General features: G+C 43.5%; 1 protein-coding gene and 1 long non-coding RNA gene across 3 annotated transcripts in view; one reads left to right on the plus strand and one right to left on the minus strand.

Moving 5' to 3' along the window:
- CEP95 (centrosomal protein 95) overlaps positions 1-20168 on the plus strand; it is a 717939-nt gene that overhangs the window by 276152 nt on the left and 421619 nt on the right. For both annotated transcript variants that reach the window (XM_085617251.1, XM_085617252.1), the window contains exon 8: positions 16087-16271. In XM_085617251.1, coding sequence (XP_085473377.1) covers positions 16087-16271 — 185 coding nt within the window. The remainder of the gene's footprint in view (positions 1-16086; positions 16272-20168) is intronic.
- The window catches only part of LOC146810260 (uncharacterized), a 65567-nt gene that overhangs the window by 9209 nt on the left and 36190 nt on the right, over positions 1-20168 (minus strand). The window lies entirely within an intron of this gene.

Below are 20168 nucleotides of genomic sequence, written 5' to 3' on the forward strand. Positions count from 1 at the left end.
CAAAAGCTTGTATCTCAACCGGAATTAGGTGCATGGGAGGGTTGAAAGTAGACTTGGGTCTCAGGTGTGTATCTCCTTCTTTGGGTTGCGTTTCCTTTTCTTTGAAAAAAGCCTTGAGTTTTACTTTTCTGCAAAATTCTGCTAGCTCACATTTCAATTTGAAGATGTCCAGTGTCGGAGTTGGAACAAAGCCCAGGCCTTTATTAAGAACATTTTCTTGGTCTTGTGTCAGTGTGACTTCAGTCAGATTGACTACCAGTGATTGGTCGTGCTGGTTCCTGGTTGGTCCTTGGTCATGCTCCGGTGTGCATTTGTCTTTCTGGTTCGTTCCAGGTGACTGTTTTTCTTCTTCCTCTCTGGCGTCCAGGGCCTCTCCCTAAAAAAGAGGAGGGCTGTGGTTGCATATTCATCATCGTGCCCATGTGTGGTGGGCCTTGAAAATAGGGGTTCATCCATCCTTGATAATTAGGTACGTAGGGTTGGTAGAGTGGTGGTGGATGTTCGTAGTACCTGGGCATTTGCCAATTGTTTCCTCTCTGGCGGCGGTTCCTCCTATTTTGGCCTCTTCCTCTCCTTGAGGTTGTTCCTTCGTCGCTACTCCAGTCAGAGTTGTTGTTGGAACTTTCTACTGAGGAATCATCGTCTTCCCTGTCTTCAGGGGTAATGTAGTCCTCAATTGAGTAGGGGTGCATCTTCTCTGTTGAGAATTTTTTTTAGATCTTTATTCAATTTTTGAATTTTATTTTGAGTGATGTACTCCTTTGTTTCGTTCATTTCTTTGTTTATTTCCTCAAGTTTTTTCTTGAAGACTGAGATATGCACTGTTGTCTTGAGTTTGGCTTCACTGGTTTGTATGCTGATCGTTAGAGCTTCTACTAATCGTGTTGCTGTTTTGATGATTAAGACTAAATAGTCTCTGGTACACTTCCATGAAATGGATGACCAGTCTTTACGGAAGAGTATATCTTTAAAAAAAATGCGAGGAGCATTCTGTACCCAAAGGCCTTTGGGTGCTGAGTTAGCGCGTAGGTATTCCTTCATTATGATGCCGTGGATGGCTGTTCTCACTAGTTCTTTCTTGGTTTCTGTAAGTTCGTCCCACTCATTGGTTTGTGTTAGTGTTTGTGCCAGGTCTCTGTCTTGTAACAGAGAAGATTCCGAAAGGATAGCGTTCACCTCTTCCTCTGTGTAGCTTAGTCCTTGCATTTCAGCCATGATCACCTTTGTGTTCTCAAGCTGTTGTGTTACTACCCTTTTATCCCAGTTCTGGGGTGAAATAGGGTTTGCAAAAAATCCCACAGCTGTGCGCTGCTGATAACTGTAGTATATCAATAGGGGGGAGGGAAAAAGAAGCAGAGGTCCATTCGGCTTCCAGAGGTTAGTACAAAATTATCAGGGAGGGGAAATGGACCACTTGTCCTGTGTACCAGGGTCTTTTAGTTTACGTGGTTGGGCATCCTTAAAAAACCCTCATATACGTACACTGGCGTAAGGCGGTATATCTTGATTCTCCGCCGTAGTGTATCGTGATAGCATGATCATTGGGCTTTTTATTGTCCAAATGCTAACCTCCCCATGGAGGAAGACCGACTGGTTGTGCAGTAGTGGTCAGAAATAACGGAACGAGGGCGTGCTCGTGCTCTGTGAACTGTGCTGTTAAAATTCCTAAAGTCAAATCCCGTGTCCTTTATTCTTGGGGTACTTGACAGAGGGAAATTAAAAATGGTGTTCGTGCATGTGGATAAACTTAATTATTAGTTTAATGCACTGGTATAAATCTGGTATTATCTGGTCAACATGTTTCAGCCCCATGCAGGGTCTAGAGGCTTTCGTCAGGACCGAAAGGTGAAATAGAGGGCTTAAGTAAGCTCTCCACTATTATTCTGGAGGTGGAGAAAAGTACTCACCACCTACGATTTGAGGAGGTCAGACCGATTGTATCTGCTCCTGTAAAGACAATCAAGGATTTTATGACAGCCTAACGTGATACTATACAATGCTAAAACGATATTCTGGTGCTCTATAACCTGTTGACATCAATATCTTTAATCGATGGTCTGCGATGCTGTCGCGCCTTTTTTACCACAGGGTGCACACTTATTCAAAAAAAGGGGGGGGGGGGGCTAACTACAGAAGGGTTTTGTGAACGGTATCTCGGTTCTCTTAATGGTGTGATTCTTGGTTGTATTGAAAAGGGCCGCTAAAGTAGTGCGGTTAGTTTATCGTTATTATTCTCATAACAACTCGTTTTCCTATGCGAAAGCGAGCCATGGTTGTTAGCTAAGCAGTTTAGTGTGTTGTGTCTCAATGTAAGATTGTCGGGTGATAATAACAAACTGAAGGTTCAGTGTACTGAAAGCGTAAAATTATGTGAACTAACGGCGTTGCCGTCTGCTAATACAGCGTTACGAAGCTAAAAACGAGAAACAAACTGTCTGGGTCAATTACCTTGTTTCGCAAGTTGGACATCTTCATTCAGGGTGTCAGTCAGTTAGGTGAGTGCCAATTGCTGCATGGAAGGGGAAAATATTAGGTTACTTAACTCACAGGTTACCGCGATGTGGAGAGCTCGCCTCGCCGTCGCTTACCGGCTACTGAGGCAGAATAGCTTGTTCTGACTCTGACGTTCACCTGGATTGACGTGCTCCCGGTTGGGCTCATTTTACATAGACCGATTCTAATGAAATTAAAGTAGGACTAGTCGGTCTTGGTTGGCCTTCGTGATGGCACTTATGGTTGGCATGATAGTCTATGGGGGATAAGTATAGTAGCGGTGTGCGTATGTGAACGCCTGGACGCCAGAGAGGAAGAAGAAAAACAGTCACCTGGAACGAACCAGAAAGACAAATGCACACCCGGAGCATGACCAAGGACCAACCAGGAACCAGCACGACCAATCACTGGTAGTCAATCTGACTGAAGTCACACTGACACAAGACCAAGAAAATGTTCTTAATAAGGGCCTGGGCTTTGTTCCAACTCCGACACTGGACATCTTCAAATTGAAATGTGAGCTAGCAGAATTTTGCAGAAAAGTAAAACTCAAGGCTTTTTTCAAAGAAAAGGAAACGCAACCCAAAGAAGGAGATAAACACCTGAGACCCAAGTCTACTTTCAACCCTCCCATGCACCTAATTCCGGTTGAGATACAAGCTTTTGAACAAGCCATAATGCAGCAAGCAGACAATCTAGGTTCCACGAACAGGAGACCCTATATTAATTTTACCACGAGGGAACAAAGAGCGATGGACGATTTACGCAAAAATGACAACCTTATAATCAAACCAGCGGACAAAGGAGGAGCCATTGTTCTACTAACCAGACAAGGTTACCAACAACAATGTACAGATCTTCTCTCTAATGAAAGATTTTATGTTAAACTACCTGATGATCCCACAAAAAGACTACAAAGAACCATTGAATTAATGGTAGATGAAGCAGAGATTAATCAATGGATTTCGAGCCAAGAAGCTGCGTTCTTAAAAACCAAATCACCAAGAATCCCGTATTTCTATTCTCTACCTAAGATTCACAAGAACAAGATTCCACCACCAGGACGCCCAATAGTGTCTGGCATTGGTTCTGTGTTAGAACCACTTTCTCAGTTTGCGGATCTTTTCCTGAAACCTCTGGTACAAAGGACACCAACTTATCTAAAAGATACCCGTGATCTCCTTAATCTACTTGAGGGACAGGTCTACAATGAACACACTATGCTCCTGGTAGGTCTAGATGTAGAGAGTCTCTACACTAGCCTACCCCAACAGAAAACTCTGGATACTCTTGAGGAAATTCTTTTCACAGATAACTGGACCTATAAAACACCAAGACATTTCATGTTGGAATGCTGCAGACTAGCGCTTACACAAAATTATTTTGAATTCGAAGGAACCCTCTTTGGACAATGCCATGGAACTTCGATGGGCAGTACATTTGCTCCAAGTGTAGCAGGGCTGTATGTGAGTAATTTTGAACAAGAGCACATACTAACCGCCATTAATCCTTTCCATCAGGGCATCAAGTTTTGGCGCCGCTACATAGACGATGTATTCATGATATGGGAAGATAGTCAATCAGCGCTTAATGATTTCCTAACATGGATAAACACCAGAGACGAATGTCTCAAATTTACATCCACAGCAGACAAGAGACAACTGGATTTCCTGGATGTAACCATCTTTTCCAAAAACGACACACTGCACACCAAAACCTACTATAAACCGACGGCAAGGAACAGCTTTCTTTCCTATAACAGTTTCCACCCCCGACCCCTCAGAGACAATCTACCTTACAGTCAGTTCTTACGTTTAAAACGTAACTGCAGTAACCTAGATGACTATAAAGAACAAGCAAGAGGTCTAGAGGATCAACTCAGGAAGAGAGACTACCCTACCAAGATCATAAAAAGATGCCAGAAAAGAGCCCGCAATCAGCCGAGAGAGAACCTACTTATCCACTGTACAGAGAGAAGAACCAAAAGATCTCCTCACATGCGTCACAACCTATAACACCGAATCTAACACAGTGAAGAAAATCATTAATAAAAACTGGGGAATCCTGACTTCAAACACATTGAAATGGCCTAAACCGAGATTTGCCCACAGGAGAACCAAAAACATCAAAGATATTTTGGTCCACACCAGACCCAGAGACATCAGTCCAAGAGAAACCCTAACTACAGTATGGAATCTGAATCCTATAGTGGGACACTACCCTTGTGGAACTTGCTCGGTTTGCAAACTTACGAAAGTGACCAAGACCCTACAACTACTGCCGAACCTAAAATGGGAACTACGTCACCACACAAACTGCAACACCACCCATGTGGTGTACATGATTGTCTGCCCGTGTGGATTGAGGTACATAGGAATGACGTGCAGGAAAATCAAACAAAGGATCATAGAGCATCGAAGTAACGTCACATGTAAAAGAGCAACAACACAAATGAGTAAACACTATATTGAAGCCAAACATACCGCAGAAGATCTACAATGGGTTGTTTTGGAAACCCAACTGTTCAAAGGCCACAATGTTGAACGCACCCTCTTTGAAAAAGAACAGCGTTGGGTCCACCGCCTTAAGACAGACAAAGAAGGCCTGAACGATACCATACCTTGGCACGCCCTAAAGAGGTGAAATACTCTGATGTGATCCTCATATACAGAAGACTCTATGAAAAGACTCCTGACAAACCACAGACATTACCATCACCCAGAGTAACGATGGCAATCAAGTTGTAGAAATGCCCATTTTATTAACTACACTCTGATGTGATCTCCATATACAGAAGACCCTAGGGAAAGACTCTCGACAACCCCGAGGCACTATCACCCTGAATAACGATGGTATTCAAGATGTAAAAGATGCCCATCTTGTCAACTACGCACGCTGCTCGATGTATTCCGTGAAAGGGGAGCATCAACAAACGGAATTGCCTAAAACACTTTACCACCATTATCTCTGTCCAACTGGCGCCATTTAAGATGCGAACATAATAAAGTGAACCCCTTCTTCACATACGCACACCGCTACTATACTTATCCCCCATAGACTATCATGCCAACCATAAGTGCCCTCACGAAGGCCAACCAAGACCGACTAGTCCTAATTTAATTTCATTAGAATCGGTCTATGTAAAATGAGCCCAACCGGGAGCACGTCAATCCAGGTGAACGTCAGAGTCAGAACAAGCTATTCTGCCTGAGTAGCCGGTAAGCGACGGCGAGGCGAGCTCTCCACATCGCAGTAACCTGTGAGTTAAGTAACCTAATATTTTCCCCTTCCATGCAGCAATTGGCACTCACCTAACTGACTGACACCCTGAATGAAGATGTCCAACTTGCGAAACAAGGTAATTGACCCAGACAGTTTGTTTCTTGTTTTTAGCTTCGTAACGCTGTATTAGCAGACGGCAACGCCGTTAGTTCACATAATTTTACGCTTTCAGTACACTGAACCTTCAGTTTGTTATTATCACCCGACAATCTTACATTGAGACACAACACACTAAACTGCTTAGCTAACAACCACGGCTCGCTTTCGCATAGGAAAACGAGTTGTTATGAGAATAATAACGATAAACTAACCGCACTACTTTAGCGGCCCTTTTCAATACAACCAAGAATCACACCATTAAGAGAACCGAGATAACGTTCACAAAACCCTTCTGTAGTTAGCCCCCCCCCCTTTTTTTGAATAAGTGTGCACCCTGTGGGTAAAAAAGGCGCGACAGCATCGCAGACCATCGATTAAAGATATTGATGTCAACAGGTTATAGAGCACCAGAATATCGTTTTAGCATTGTATAGTATCACGTTAGGCTGTCATATAATCCTTGATTGTCTTTACAGGAGCAGATACAATCGGTCTGACCTCCTCAAATCGTAGGTGGTGAGTACTTTTCTCCACCTCCAGAATAATAGTGGAGAGCTTACTTAAGCCCTCTATTTCACCTTTCGGTCCTGACGAAAGCCTCTAGACCCTGCATGGGGCTGAAACATGCTGACCAGATAATACCAGATTTATACCAGTGCATTAAACTAATAATTAAGTTTATCCACATGCACGAACACCATTTTTAATTTCCCTCTGTCAAGTACCCCAAGAATAAAGGACACGGGATTTGACTTTAGGAATTTTAACAGCACAGTTCACAGAGCACGAGCACGCCCTCGTTCCGTTATTTCTGACCACTACTGCACAACCAGTCGGTCTTCCTCCATGGGGAGGTTAGCATTTGGACAATAAAAAGCCCAATGATCATGCTATCACGATACACTACGGCGGAGAATCAAGATATACCGCCTTACGCCAGTGTACGTATATGAGGGTTTTTTAAGGATGCCCAACCACGTAAACTAAAAGACCCTGGTACACAGGACAAGTGGTCCATTTCCCCTCCCTGATAATTTTGTACTAACCTCTGGAAGCCGAATGGACCTCTGCTTCTTTTTCCCTCCCCCCTATTGATATACTACAGTTATCAGCAGCGCACAGCTGTGGGATTTTTTGCAAACCCTATTTCACCCCAGAACTGGGATAAAAGGGTAGTAACACAACAGCTTTAGAACACAAAGGTGATCATGGCTGAAATGCAAGGACTAAGCTACACAGAGGAAGAGGTGAACGCTATCCTTTCGGAATCTTCTCTGTTACAAGACAGAGACCTGGCACAAACACTAACACAGACCAATGAGTGGGACGAACTTACAGAAACCAAGAAAGAACTAGTGAGAACAGCCATCCACGGCATCATAATGAAGGAATACCTACGCGCTAACTCAGCACCCAAAGGCCTTTGGGTACAGAATGCTCCTCGCATTTTTTTGAAAGATATACTCTTCCGTAAAGACTGGTCATCCATTTCATGGAAGTGTACCAGAGACTATTTTAGTCTTAATCATCAAAACAGCAACACGATTAGTAGAAGCTCTAACGATCAGCATACAAACCAGTGAAGCCAAACTCAAGACAACAGTGCATATCTAAGTCTTCAAGAAAAAACTTGAGGAAATAAACAAAGAAATGAACGAAACAAAGGAGTACATCACTCAAAATAAAATTCAAAAATTGAATAAAGATCTAAAACAATTCTCAACAGAGAAGATGCACCCCTACTCAAGAGAGGACTACATTACCCCTGAAGACAGGGAAGACTATGATTCCTCAGTAGAAAGTTCCAACAACAACTCTGACTGGAGTAGCGACGAAGGAACAACCTCAAGGAGAGGAAGAGGCCAAAATAGGAGGAACCGCCGCCAGAGAGGAAACAATTGGCAAATGCCCAGGTACTACGAACATCCACCACCACTCTACCAACCCTACGTACCTAATTATCAAGGATGGTTGAACCCCTATTTTCAAGGCCCACCACACACGGGCACGATGATGAATATGCAACCAAAGCCCTCCTCTTTTTTAGGGAGAGGCCCTGGACGCCAGAGAGGAAGAAGAAAAACAGTCACCTGGAACGAACCAGAAAGACAAATGCACACCCGGAGCCTGACCAAGGACCAACCAGGAACCAGCACGACCAATCACTGGTAGTCAATCTGACTGAAGTCACACTGACACAAGACCAAGAAAATGTTCTTAATAAAGGCCTGGGCTTTGTTCCAACTCCGACACTGGACATCTTCAAATTGAAATGTGAGCTAGCAGAATTTTGCAGAAAAGTAAAACTCAAGGCTTTTTTCAAAGAAAAGGAAACGCAACCCAAAGAAGGAGATACACACCTGAGACCCAAGTCTACTTTCAACCCTCCCATGCACCTAATTCCGGTTGAGATACAAGCTTTTGAACAAGCCATAATGCAGCAAGCAGACAATCTAGGTTCCACGAACAGGAGACCCTATATTAATCTTCCCAAGAGGGAACAAAGAGCGATGGACGATTTACGCAAAAATGACAACCTTATAATCAAACCAGCGGACAAAGGAGGAGCCGTTGTTCTACTAACCAGACAAGGTTACCAACAACAATGTACAGATCTTCTCTCTAATGAAAGATTTTATGTTAAACTACCTGATGATCCCACAAAAAGACTACAAAGAACCATTGAATTAATGGTAGATGAAGCAGAGATTAATCAATGGATTTCGAGCCAAGAAGCTGCGTTCTTAAAAACCAAATCACCAAGAATCCCGTATTTCTATTCTCTACCTAAGATTCACAAGAACAAGATTCCACCACCAGGACGCCCAATAGTGTCTGGCATTGGTTCTGTGTTAGAACCACTTTCTCAGTTTGCGGATCAATTCCTGAAACCTCTGGTACAAAGGACACCAACTTATCTAAAAGATACCCGTGATCTCCTTAATCTACTTGAGGGACAGGTCTACAATGAACACACTATGCTCCTGGTAGGTCTAGATGTAGAGAGTCTCTACACTAGCCTACCCCAACAGAAAACTCTGGATACTCTTGAGGAAATTCTTTTCACAGATAACTGGACCTATAAAACACCAAGACATTTCGTGTTGGAATGCTGCAGACTAGCGCTTACACAAAATTATTTTGAATTCGAAGGAACCCTCTTTGGACAATGCCATGGAACTTCGATGGGCAGTACATTTGCTCCAAGTGTAGCAGGGATGTATGTGAGTAATTTTGAACAAGAGCACATACTAACCGCCATTAATCCTTTCCATCAGGGCATCAAGTTTTGGCGCCGCTACATAGACGATGTATTCATGATATGGGAAGATAGTCAATCAGCGCTTAATGATTTCCTAACATGGATAAACACCAGAGACGAATGTCTCAAATTTACATCCACAGCAGACAAGAGACAACTGGATTTCCTGGATGTAACCATCTTTTCCAAAAACGACACACTGCACACCAAAACCTACTATAAACCGACGGCAAGGAACAGCTTTCTTTCCTATAACAGTTTCCACCCCCGACCCCTCAGAGACAATCTACCTTACAGTCAGTTCTTACGTTTAAAACGTAACTGCAGTAACCTAGATGACTATAAAGAACAAGCAAGAGGTCTAGAGGATCAACTCAGGAAGAGAGACTACCCTACCAAGATCATAAAAAGATGCCAGAAAAGAGCCCGCAATCAGCCGAGAGAGAACCTACTATCCACTGTACAGAGAGAAGAACCAAAAGATCTCCTCACATGCGTCACAACCTATAACACCGAATCTAACACAGTGAAGAAAATCATTAATAAAAACTGGGGAATCCTGACTTCAAACACATTGAAATGGCCTAAACTGAGATTTGCCCACAGGAGAACCAAAAACATCAAAGATATTTTGGTCCACACCAGACCCAGAGACATCAGTCCAAGAGAAACCCTAACTACAGTATGGAATCTGAATCCTATAGTGGGACACTACCCTTGTGGAACTTGCTCGGTTTGCAAACTTACGAAAGTGACCAAGACCCTACAACTACTGCCGAACCTAAAATGGGAACTACGTCACCACACAAACTGCAACACCACCCATGTGGTGTACATGATTGTCTGCCCGTGTGGATTGAGGTACATAGGAATGACGTGCAGGAAAATCAAACAAAGGATCATAGAGCATCGAAGTAACGTCACATGTAAAAGAGCAACAACACAAATGAGTAAACACTATATTGAAGCCAAACATACCGCAGAAGATCTACAATGGGTTGTTTTGGAAACCCAACTGTTCAAAGGCCACAATGTTGAACGCACCCTCTTTGAAAAAGAACAGCGTTGGGTCCACCGCCTTAAGACCGACAAAGAAGGCCTGAACGATACCATACCTTGGCACGCCCTAAAGAGGTGAAATACTCTGATGTGATCCTCATATACAGAAGACTCTATGAAAAGACTCCTGACAAACCACAGACATTACCATCACCCAGAGTAACGATGGCAATCAAGTTGTAGAAATGCCCATTTTATTAACTACACTCTGATGTGATCTCCATATACAGAAGACCCTAGGGAAAGACTCTCGACAACCCCGAGGCACTATCACCCTGAATAACGATGGTATTCAAGATGTAAAAGATGCCCATCTTGTCAACTACGCACGCTGCTCAATGTATTCCGTGAAAGGGGAGCATCAACAAACGGAATTGCCTAAAACACTTTACCACCATTATCTCTGTCCAACTGGCGCCATTTAAGATGCGAACATAATAAAGTGAACCCCTTCTTCACATACGCACACCGCTACTATACTTATCCCCCATAGACTATCATGCCAACCATAAGTGCCCTCACGAAGGCCAACCAAGACCGACTAGTCCTACTTTAATTTCATTAGAATCGGTCTATGTAAAATGAGCCCAACCGGGAGCACGTCAATCCAGGTGAACGTCAGAGTCAGAACAAGCTATTCTGCCTGAGTAGCCGGTAAGCGACGGCGAGGCGAGCTCTCCACATCGCGGTAACCTGTGAGTTAAGTAACCTAATATTTTCCCCTTCCATGCAGCAATTGGCACTCACCTAACTGACTGACACCCTGAATGAAGATGTCCAACTTGCGAAACAAGGTAATTGACCCAGACAGTTTGTTTCTTGTTTTTAGCTTCGTAACGCTGTATTAGCAGACGGCAACGCCGTTAGTTCACATAATTTTACGCTTTCAGTACACTGAACCTTCAGTTTGTTATTATCACCCGACAATCTTACATTGAGACACAACACACTAAACTGCTTAGCTAACAACCACGGCTCGCTTTCGCATAGGAAAACGAGTTGTTATGAGAATAATAACGATAAACTAACCGCACTACTTTAGCGGCCCTTTTCAATACAACCAAGAATCACACCATTAAGAGAACCGAGATACCGTTCACAAAACCCTTCTGTAGTTAGCCCCCCCCCCTTTTTTTGAATAAGTGTGCACCCTGTGGTAAAAAAGGCGCGACAGCATCGCAGACCATCGATTAAAGATATTGATGTCAACAGGTTATAGAGCACCAGAATATCGTTTTAGCATTGTATAGTATCACGTTAGGCTGTCATATAATCCTTGATTGTCTTTACAGGAGCAGATACAATCGGTCTGACCTCCTCAAATCGTAGGTGGTGAGTACTTTTCTCCACCTCCAGAATAATAGTGGAGAGCTTACTTAAGCCCTCTATTTCATCTTTCGGTCCTGACGAAAGCCTCTAGACCCTGCATGGGGCTGAAACATGTTGACCAGATAATACCAGATTTATACCAGTGCATTAAACTAATAATTAAGTTTATCCACATGCACGAACACCATTTTTAATTTCCCTCTGTCAAGTACCCCAAGAATAAAGGACACGGGATTTGACTTTAGGAATTTTAACAGCACAGTTCACAGAGCACGAGCACGCCCTCGTTCCGTTATTTCTGACCACTACTGCACAACCAGTCGGTCTTCCTCCATGGGGAGGTTAGCATTTGGACAATAAAAAGCCCAATGATCATGCTATCACGATACACTACGGCGGAGAATCAAGATATACCGCCTTACGCCAGTGTACGTATATGAGGGTTTTTTAAGGATGCCCAACCACGTAAACTAAAAGACCCTGGTACACAGGACAAGTGGTCCATTTCTCCTCCCTGATAATTTTGTACTAACCTCTGGAAGCCGAATGGACCTCTGCTTCTTTTTCCCTCCCCCCTATTGATATACTACAACTAGAAAACATCCAGCAGTCGTCCTAGACTCCTGCAAGCCTTAACTGGGTATCGCACGTTATGTAAGTGGGCCTGGAGATTTGATTTTTAATCATGGCTATTTTCATGAAGTCAGGTTATATTGTAATCTTCTGTGGTGGTCTTTTTCTGGCATCAAAGTGGTAAATACTGCAATAGGAGCAGCTCTACTAATGGCTTTGTAAAGATATGCTTCCATTGAAGAGATTGTTGGGACCCTTGCATTGACTACCCCACAGGGGTTTTATTTTAAAGAATTACTCTTTGTTTTTTCTTAAGCCAGCATGCCTGTGCATCACTTTTCCCTGAAGCCTGTACTGAAATGTGATGTCTTTCCATCTCTAGTGTTTCTGGGGCTAAGCCTTAAGGTTTTCAATCAGTTATAGGCGGGAGAGGGAGGAAGATGTTAGACTAATGAAAAACATTCTTGGTGATTCCTATAGTTTTAGGCCTTGTTCTCCTCCTTCTCCACAATTGCCCAACACCCCTCGTAAAGCATATGCATGCGCCAACCATACATGGCAAAATAAACGATCTTTGTATGAAATCCACTGGTAGTACAATAGGCAGGGGTATACACACACCGTGAGGGGGCACTAGCTTAGCATCCCTGTATTATAAAACAGTGACCTTCTTTATAGATAGTTATATACTCCAGCTCTGATATTTTCTATCTTTTACAGTCTAAACTACTGTCTGTTGAAATATTAGTTGTTACTACACGATCTTTACCTGCATGCCTTTAACATGTGGGTATTGCATCACGTTGACCGTTACAACACTCTGTAATACCATACAGCACTTTACAATGCTTTTTTTATTTTACCCCGGGTTGTGTAATCTTATTGATATAAACATTTTGTTTTTGATGGGATGCCCACCTAGTACCCCCACCTCTTCTTTTTACTGGGATGGGTAATCCCACCAACCCCTCATTTTTTTGTTTTAATTAAAAAACCTTAGTTTCCTTTCTCTACCTTCCGTGAACCCTAATAAACCCTTTCCCTCTACCTCTTCCCACACCTTAACCCTAAAATTACCCTGACGTCCATTTACCTCTACCCACCCCTTAGCCCTAAAACCACCGTAACCTCGTAACCTATACCCACCCCTTCACTCTAAAATTGCCCTTACCTCCATTTACCTCTACCCAACCTATAACGCTACAACCAGATACCTCATTACCTCAGCCCACACCTTATCTCTAAAATAAGCCCTTACCCACATTACCTCTATCCTCCCCATAATCCTTAAGTCACCCTTACCCTCCTTTACCCATAACCCTTAACCCACTTTCCCACTGACCACACCTATACCCTTACCCCCACCTTTAAACCCATTTTTAACAATAATATTAAAATATAATACATATATATATATATATATATATATTAAAGTACAGCAGGGTAAAGGATGCAGGATGAAGGTAAAATCCTTTAGCATAACTTACCTTTCTTTGTAAAGATTAGATGTAAATGTAATGTGCTGTAAAAACTGTGGGGTTAAGGTTTCATGCCATTTGTTGCAACTGCATCAGACCTTCAATATAATTACGGACTACCCCTTCTTCCCCCAACATTGGGGATGTTCCATACGTTTCATATCTCCATAGGGTAATAAGATGAAACCCAGGAGCATCTTGTCTGGAACCTAACTGAGCAGCGAAGGGCCAGAAGCAGTACAATGCACAATGTGTAAAGTTCCCTATGGCCCTCCAAGGATCCAGCACAAGGGTATCTGCAGGCCCTATGCATTAGGTGGCAGGGGTGGATCACCTTCTGAGAGGAAGCCCTCTGTATGGTTCATTGTTTCTCTACAGTTTTCTCTCAGGGAGGCTCAGACTTCGAATCCCAAGGCACAGGCATCTACGCCTTTTCCCCAGAGATTGCAGGTAAATTCCAGGAGGACCTGAATATACATACCCTCATGGTGCTCTGAGGGTTTGTTTCCTCTCCTGGCTGGAGAAGGATATAGATGGAAATTCTCTCCTGTCGCTGGAGCATACTAGTCCAATACCAGTCAGCCATAGCCACATGTGCCACCGGGGCAGTTCCTACATCCACACTTCTCCAGGTTCAGTTCAGTTGCTGATGACCTGAAACCCTTGTCTTCACAGGCCTACATCAATTAATAGTTTTACAATCTACCTATTATCTTAATACACAGATGCCAAAGATTAGGGGTAGGCGAAGCACCTCACTGTGCTTCCTACACCACCATGCATCATTCATATAATGGTTCTGATTTTCACCCACCCATGCAGCACTAATCCTTCTACTTGCCTCCACGAGGCTGCGGGAGTTACCTGATCCAATTAATCATTTATGGATAAGGGTCAGTGGTGGAGGATACCGGACTTTGCCACGCTTCGTGACAATTTTGCCAGCCACAGTTCTGACCTACCATCTACTTTATAAAGAAACCCGTAGTACTGTTGTGCTTAATCAATATAATTCTCTTACTGTGAGTGTGTTTTCCCTGTGAGGCAATACTGGTGTGGCCTTTTTATTTCCACATAACACGCATGACATTCTGGTACTTGTAACATCATTCGTTCTTAAAACTCGGCTTCAAGACGTATTTTGCTTTTATTGAAACTCATTAGAAGAACCTAACATATAAGCATAAACGGTCACTTTTAATGACAATAGTTGCTAGTGGTTTACATTACCATTTTCACTGGCAAATGCGTACGTCAGCAAAAGTCTTCCCCAATGATTAATCATCTGGCCTCAGAACTTGTCAAATTTAACAGCAAAATATAGTGGTCGCTGTACAAGAAATCCCTTCTCACATTTTGCATGTGGGATGATGTGCATGAAGCTTGTACATAAGAGGCTGGCTCATCCTATAAACGTTGATGCATTTTTAGATACAACAGAAATTAAATAGGGTATGCATTCCTCTTCACGATGCCCTATGAGCCTTTTGAGCAGGGTTGCCAACCTAGGCACCACAGTGTAATCTAAACTGTGCTTCACTGTTTCCTTATAAATCCTGACGGCCCGTAGATCCGATGAATAGAAGAGATTTGTCCTCTAGTTAGTTTCACAGTTTTGTTAGGATCCAGATTGAGATGTTTGTTTGAGAAACCCTACAGATAAGGAATTTAATTAGTCTTGAACTGTAGTCACTGTTGCCTTCTAATAACCACAAATTATATATCAGGCTAAGCTAACACTGTGCTTGCGACTGACATACTTAGCCACATAGTAAGGTTTCATAGTGTCTTTGCTCACTGCTGACATTTGGTGACCTGCAAGTCATAAGAATAATTCTGACACGACCAGCTCACTTTTCATCCTTCCATCATAGATGTGTTGAGTGCTATCAGTTTGTGTCATAGTAACCTAGGTGTGGCCAAAACCCTGTGATGTAATTATTAGACCATAATAGAGGTTATACTCATGACATACGTTTTATAATACATTATAATACATAAACGTTTTATAATGCATACAATACTTATCCATTTATAATACATTATCATACATATAAGAAATATTTGTTCTGGTCTTCGGTTTGATAAAACTAGTTCAATGCAGATGTACAATTCTCATACTGAAAGCTACAGCATTGGGGTGGGGGTGTGCTGTGTTCACATGATCAACCTGTACATTTGGAGCGATACCCTGATCTAAATGTAGTGTTATTGTAATGTGATCATGTCAGATGAGTCAGACATTGTTGTAAGATGTTTAGCAAGCACTGATTTGTTTTAGCCCGATTTTAGGCTAGACCGCATGAGGCAGGTGAGGTCATGAAAGTAATGAAGCTCAACTGACACTCAAAAGAGAGACAGGGATTTACATATGATTTGGGTAAGTTTGTTATGGAAAAGTATAGATGTGTTCATCTGAGATTTTTTTTCACAGACTTTGGAATGTGCTTTTAATGTGATCTGATTTTTAATTATAAAGCAGCCACTGAAATGTTTCTCTTTGCCAATTAGATGGTCAAGCTCACTGCAATGGACTTGGTGAGCATTATTTGAGAAGTAGTGCTCAAATGTTTGGGGAGCCTATCCGGTCTGCTATTCCCCTTCAGCCTCCTTACCAGCCCATCGAGCCTCGATTGGACTCTCTAGTGGAAAGAAGGGTATCCCGCCAGAGCGCTGAGGCTACTGTAACAGAAAATGTAAGTTTGGAAAGCATTTTAACCTCAAACAAGATCATAATAATCCCCGTGGATTTTCATTTTCATATTTAAGCTACTATTCTGTTGTCCCCATTAATTGATTGAGGAACATTTTTCTACGCTTTTCATGCTTTATGAAAGGGGTACCACAGACTTTCAGTTTATTTAGAACACCTGATCTGGAAACACCCTGAAGTGGAGTCTTTGAATGTATGCTTTGCATCATTATCTGTGCCAGGGAATTAAACAAACAGTGTATTTTTAAAAATGCACTCTTTGGGAAACCTAAGGAGGAAGGAGAAGTTGTTTCTCACACATTTCCTCTCCTTTGTGCCCTTTGATCAGCAGCAAATTGCTTAAATAAAAACGTTCTAACAGTTTTGTGAGTAAATGCGATTCTGTTGCAGTGCCCCCCTACTTTTTGCCTGGCTTTTGATGCAACTGTGACTGTAAAGTACAGGGTCCCTGCTGTCCCGGTTCCCAGTACCAGTGTTCTTTCCCAAAAGCCATACCACAATTGACAACTCCAGCCCCTCTGTAAGTCCCTAGTATATGGTACCCTTGATACCAAGGGCAGGGGAATTGAAGAGGGTCCCCTAGGGACCCCTCACCACGGCCAGGCCACTGCAGCTTGCATGCCTTGGTGTAGTGAAAAATGACAAAGTCAACATGGCACACTGCCTGTGTGTCATGCCAACCAGCACTGCCTAAGTCACCCCTTACAGCCCATTGGCAGGGTGCACTATGTCACAGGTGTGGGCATATCTGCATAAGCAGATATGCCCCTACAATATTTAGTTTTATTCTTAGATATTTTAAGTAACAGGGACGCCATAAGGGTACATGGGATAGAAACTCGACAGTTTGAGTTCCCAAGCACCATGATGGCCTCTATGAACCCAGAAGCGTTCGGTACCAAACAACTCCTCGTAATAAATCCATACTAATGGCAATGTTGGATTTATTAAACCATGTACTCCGAGGGCACCTCAGAAGTGCCCCTTAAAAACCTACCACCCGTGGTGTGATCTCTGTCTGGCTTTAGGCAGCCTGCCACCTCTAGACTGGTTTCTGGACCCCTGGGTGGAGAGCCTCTGGTCTCTGTGGCCAGAAACAAAGCACATCCTGGGTAGAGGTGTCACACGTCCTCTCCTGGAACGGGCAGAGTTCTCAGAAGAGAAGCTTCAAAGGCCTGCCACCTTTGTATTTGGTGCTAGCAGGAGATGGCAGCCCTCGGTTCCAAACCCCACTTTTGGGTGGGAGAACTGATGGAAAAACGTAGACAGAATAGATGTCACCTTTCTCCAACTCCAACCCTCAGGTGTAGGAGGCGAAGTAAAGCACTTTTTTCAGTGTCTACCATCTTGATGATGGTGGGGCTCAATCAATCAGGGCTAGGGCTATGACCCCTCCTGCAGGAGGGTGGCATAATAGTGGGTGTAGCCACCTCAGGTAAGGAACCCATTGGTCCCTACCTGCTACTCTCCTGTCACACTCCTAAATCTAGTATTTAGGTGGCTCAGCCCGACCCTGCAACTAGTTCCTGCAGACCTAAGAAGAAAGAGGACGACGAAGACGCCCTCCAGAGAAGACTGAAGACAACTACTGACTTGACCTCAGCCCTACTGGCCTGCGGCAGCTTCAAAGACCCTGCGAAGAAAACAACACCTGTACTTTAACCAGCGACCTCCAAAACCCCAAGGAGGACTGCTGCCATTGAAAAAGACCAGAACTCTAGAGGACAGCGGGTCTGTCCCAAAGAAACCAAGACAAAGGAATCTGGTGCCACCCAGATCCTCGATCTCTGACCAATCTGTACCTGATATCTCCGACCCAAGTCCGCGTGGTCCACCGGTCCAGAAAAGGTTCCCCAGCAATCCTGAGCCCTAGGTCAGGATTGACGCCTGCAGTGTGAATCCAAAGGTTCCCCCCCAACAGTGACCAGCTATGGTAAGAGAATCCTGACGTCAAAGGAGACCCCTATACCCGAAGGCACTTGACCTTGAGGAGCTCGACTGACTGTGTCCTACCAACCTGCAGCATCCCAACTTACCTCTGGTGTCCTTGGTGCAACCTCCGATTCAATGCCTGCAGCCTGTTTACGAAACCAAGTTCCTCCATCCATTTGCATTGGGCACCCAACACCATGTTTGCACCCTGCATTTGCCCACACCTATACCGCTGGTGGTGTATGTTTGGTGCTGCCTTGTAGCCCCTCTTGTGCTTGCCTAAACCTCTGAAGCTTGCGCCCAGCAGCCGCTTTACTTACCTGCAAGCAGCGTGCCTTCAAGCACCCCCAGTCTCTATTGAGAAACATTGGGCCTGACCTCCAGATTTGACCTCTGCCCCCTGCCACCCCTGTGCCACTGGTGGTGCAGTGTTTGTGCTTACCTGAACCTTGCCCTCTGCTGACCCTGAAACCCGAGGACTTGAATTGTAAGTTGCTTGCTTGCCGGTAAAACCTCATTATTATGTTCCTCCACAGGTTAACATTGCAAAGACTGAAAATTGCACTAAGTGTCCACTTTTGAAATTGAAGTGTATTTTTATTTAAAAGCGTACTTACCTTTTTGCGAAAGTCTTCAATACATCTTAAGAAAAGCTTATGTTTATAAAATTGGTATGGACCTCCTTTTTGAGTCGTGTCATGTATTGGGCATTGTGTGCACAACAAATGTCTTACACTGATCTGTGTTAGACCTAAGGCTGTTCGCCCACACTACAACCAATACAGCACGTTAGGTTCACATTGAGCCCTCTACATTTCTGGGGCATTCACTGGACTCTGTGCATGACATAACCCTATACAGAGCCAGCTTCCTACAGGGTTGATCCAGGAACCTGCTGCAATCCATGGCTAAATTGATACTATCATTGTGTACTTCGATGTTAGTTAAGAGATGGGCTTACTTTGATTTCAGAAGTGTCATTTCCAGATTTTTTAAAAATGTTTGCCCATTGATTCCCCAGCACCCAGAAAAACCTATCAATACTGTGCACTTCTGAAAAGTGTTTACCTTGTGGATTACCTTGTGAGTGGTTCCTATTTGTCAAGCTGAACACTCCTAACCATGCTGTCAGTAAACGATAGTGGATCACATGAAACATCTAAGAACCAACAAAAAAACTGAAATTCATCCACTACCAGCTGCCAGCTGCCATGCCAGTCTGCATCCCCTCATATGTGGGAAAAGGGTAACAACACCGTCTATGTCAAATGAAGTTGCTTCAAGAATTGTGATGCAGGTAGAGTATGTGAATTACTTGCAATATCGCACCTGGGTATGTCTTTTCACCCAGGGAAGCTGTCCAGGACCAGCGCTTACAAAAACAAGTTGAAGGGAAACCCCATGACTGCCAACAGTGCCTCCCCAACCGCAAGAGTGAGGTAACTAGTTACTTTACGGTTGTGGTAGTTTGTGACAACGAAGGTTTGTAACATACCCACTCCAATACCCTCTGTACGTATATATGTGACCAGTTCAGTTAAGGGACAGCATTACTCTGCTACAATTTTTCTGTTGGAAAGTTGGCGAGGGTAAGTCAGAGTACATATAATTGTGCCCCAGCGGACAGTGGACTGTCTTTCCCAGACATTTTATTTAAATTTTTTTGCTGCCCTGAATTGCCTGCGGAGACTGTTTATTAATATTCAATGTCCAATATGACAACTGTATTTTAGAATTGTTGACAGGTAGGTGAAATTTAAAGGGCTCTTTATTTTCATTCCAAGTTCTCCATATTAAAGGCTGCTTATTTCATTTTGAGTCCGGGTTTGCCTAGCCCAGCCAAGTTCATGTACACCAGGACCTACCGTAGGGACCCTGATTTAGGTCCATGTTCCCAACCTATGGAATTCAGTGCCGCCAAATGTCCACTAAATACATGTGACCTTAT

Source organism: Triturus cristatus, chromosome 7 (genome assembly GCF_964204655.1).
Source record: "Triturus cristatus chromosome 7, aTriCri1.1, whole genome shotgun sequence".
Lineage (NCBI taxonomy): Eukaryota > Metazoa > Chordata > Amphibia > Caudata > Salamandridae > Triturus > Triturus cristatus.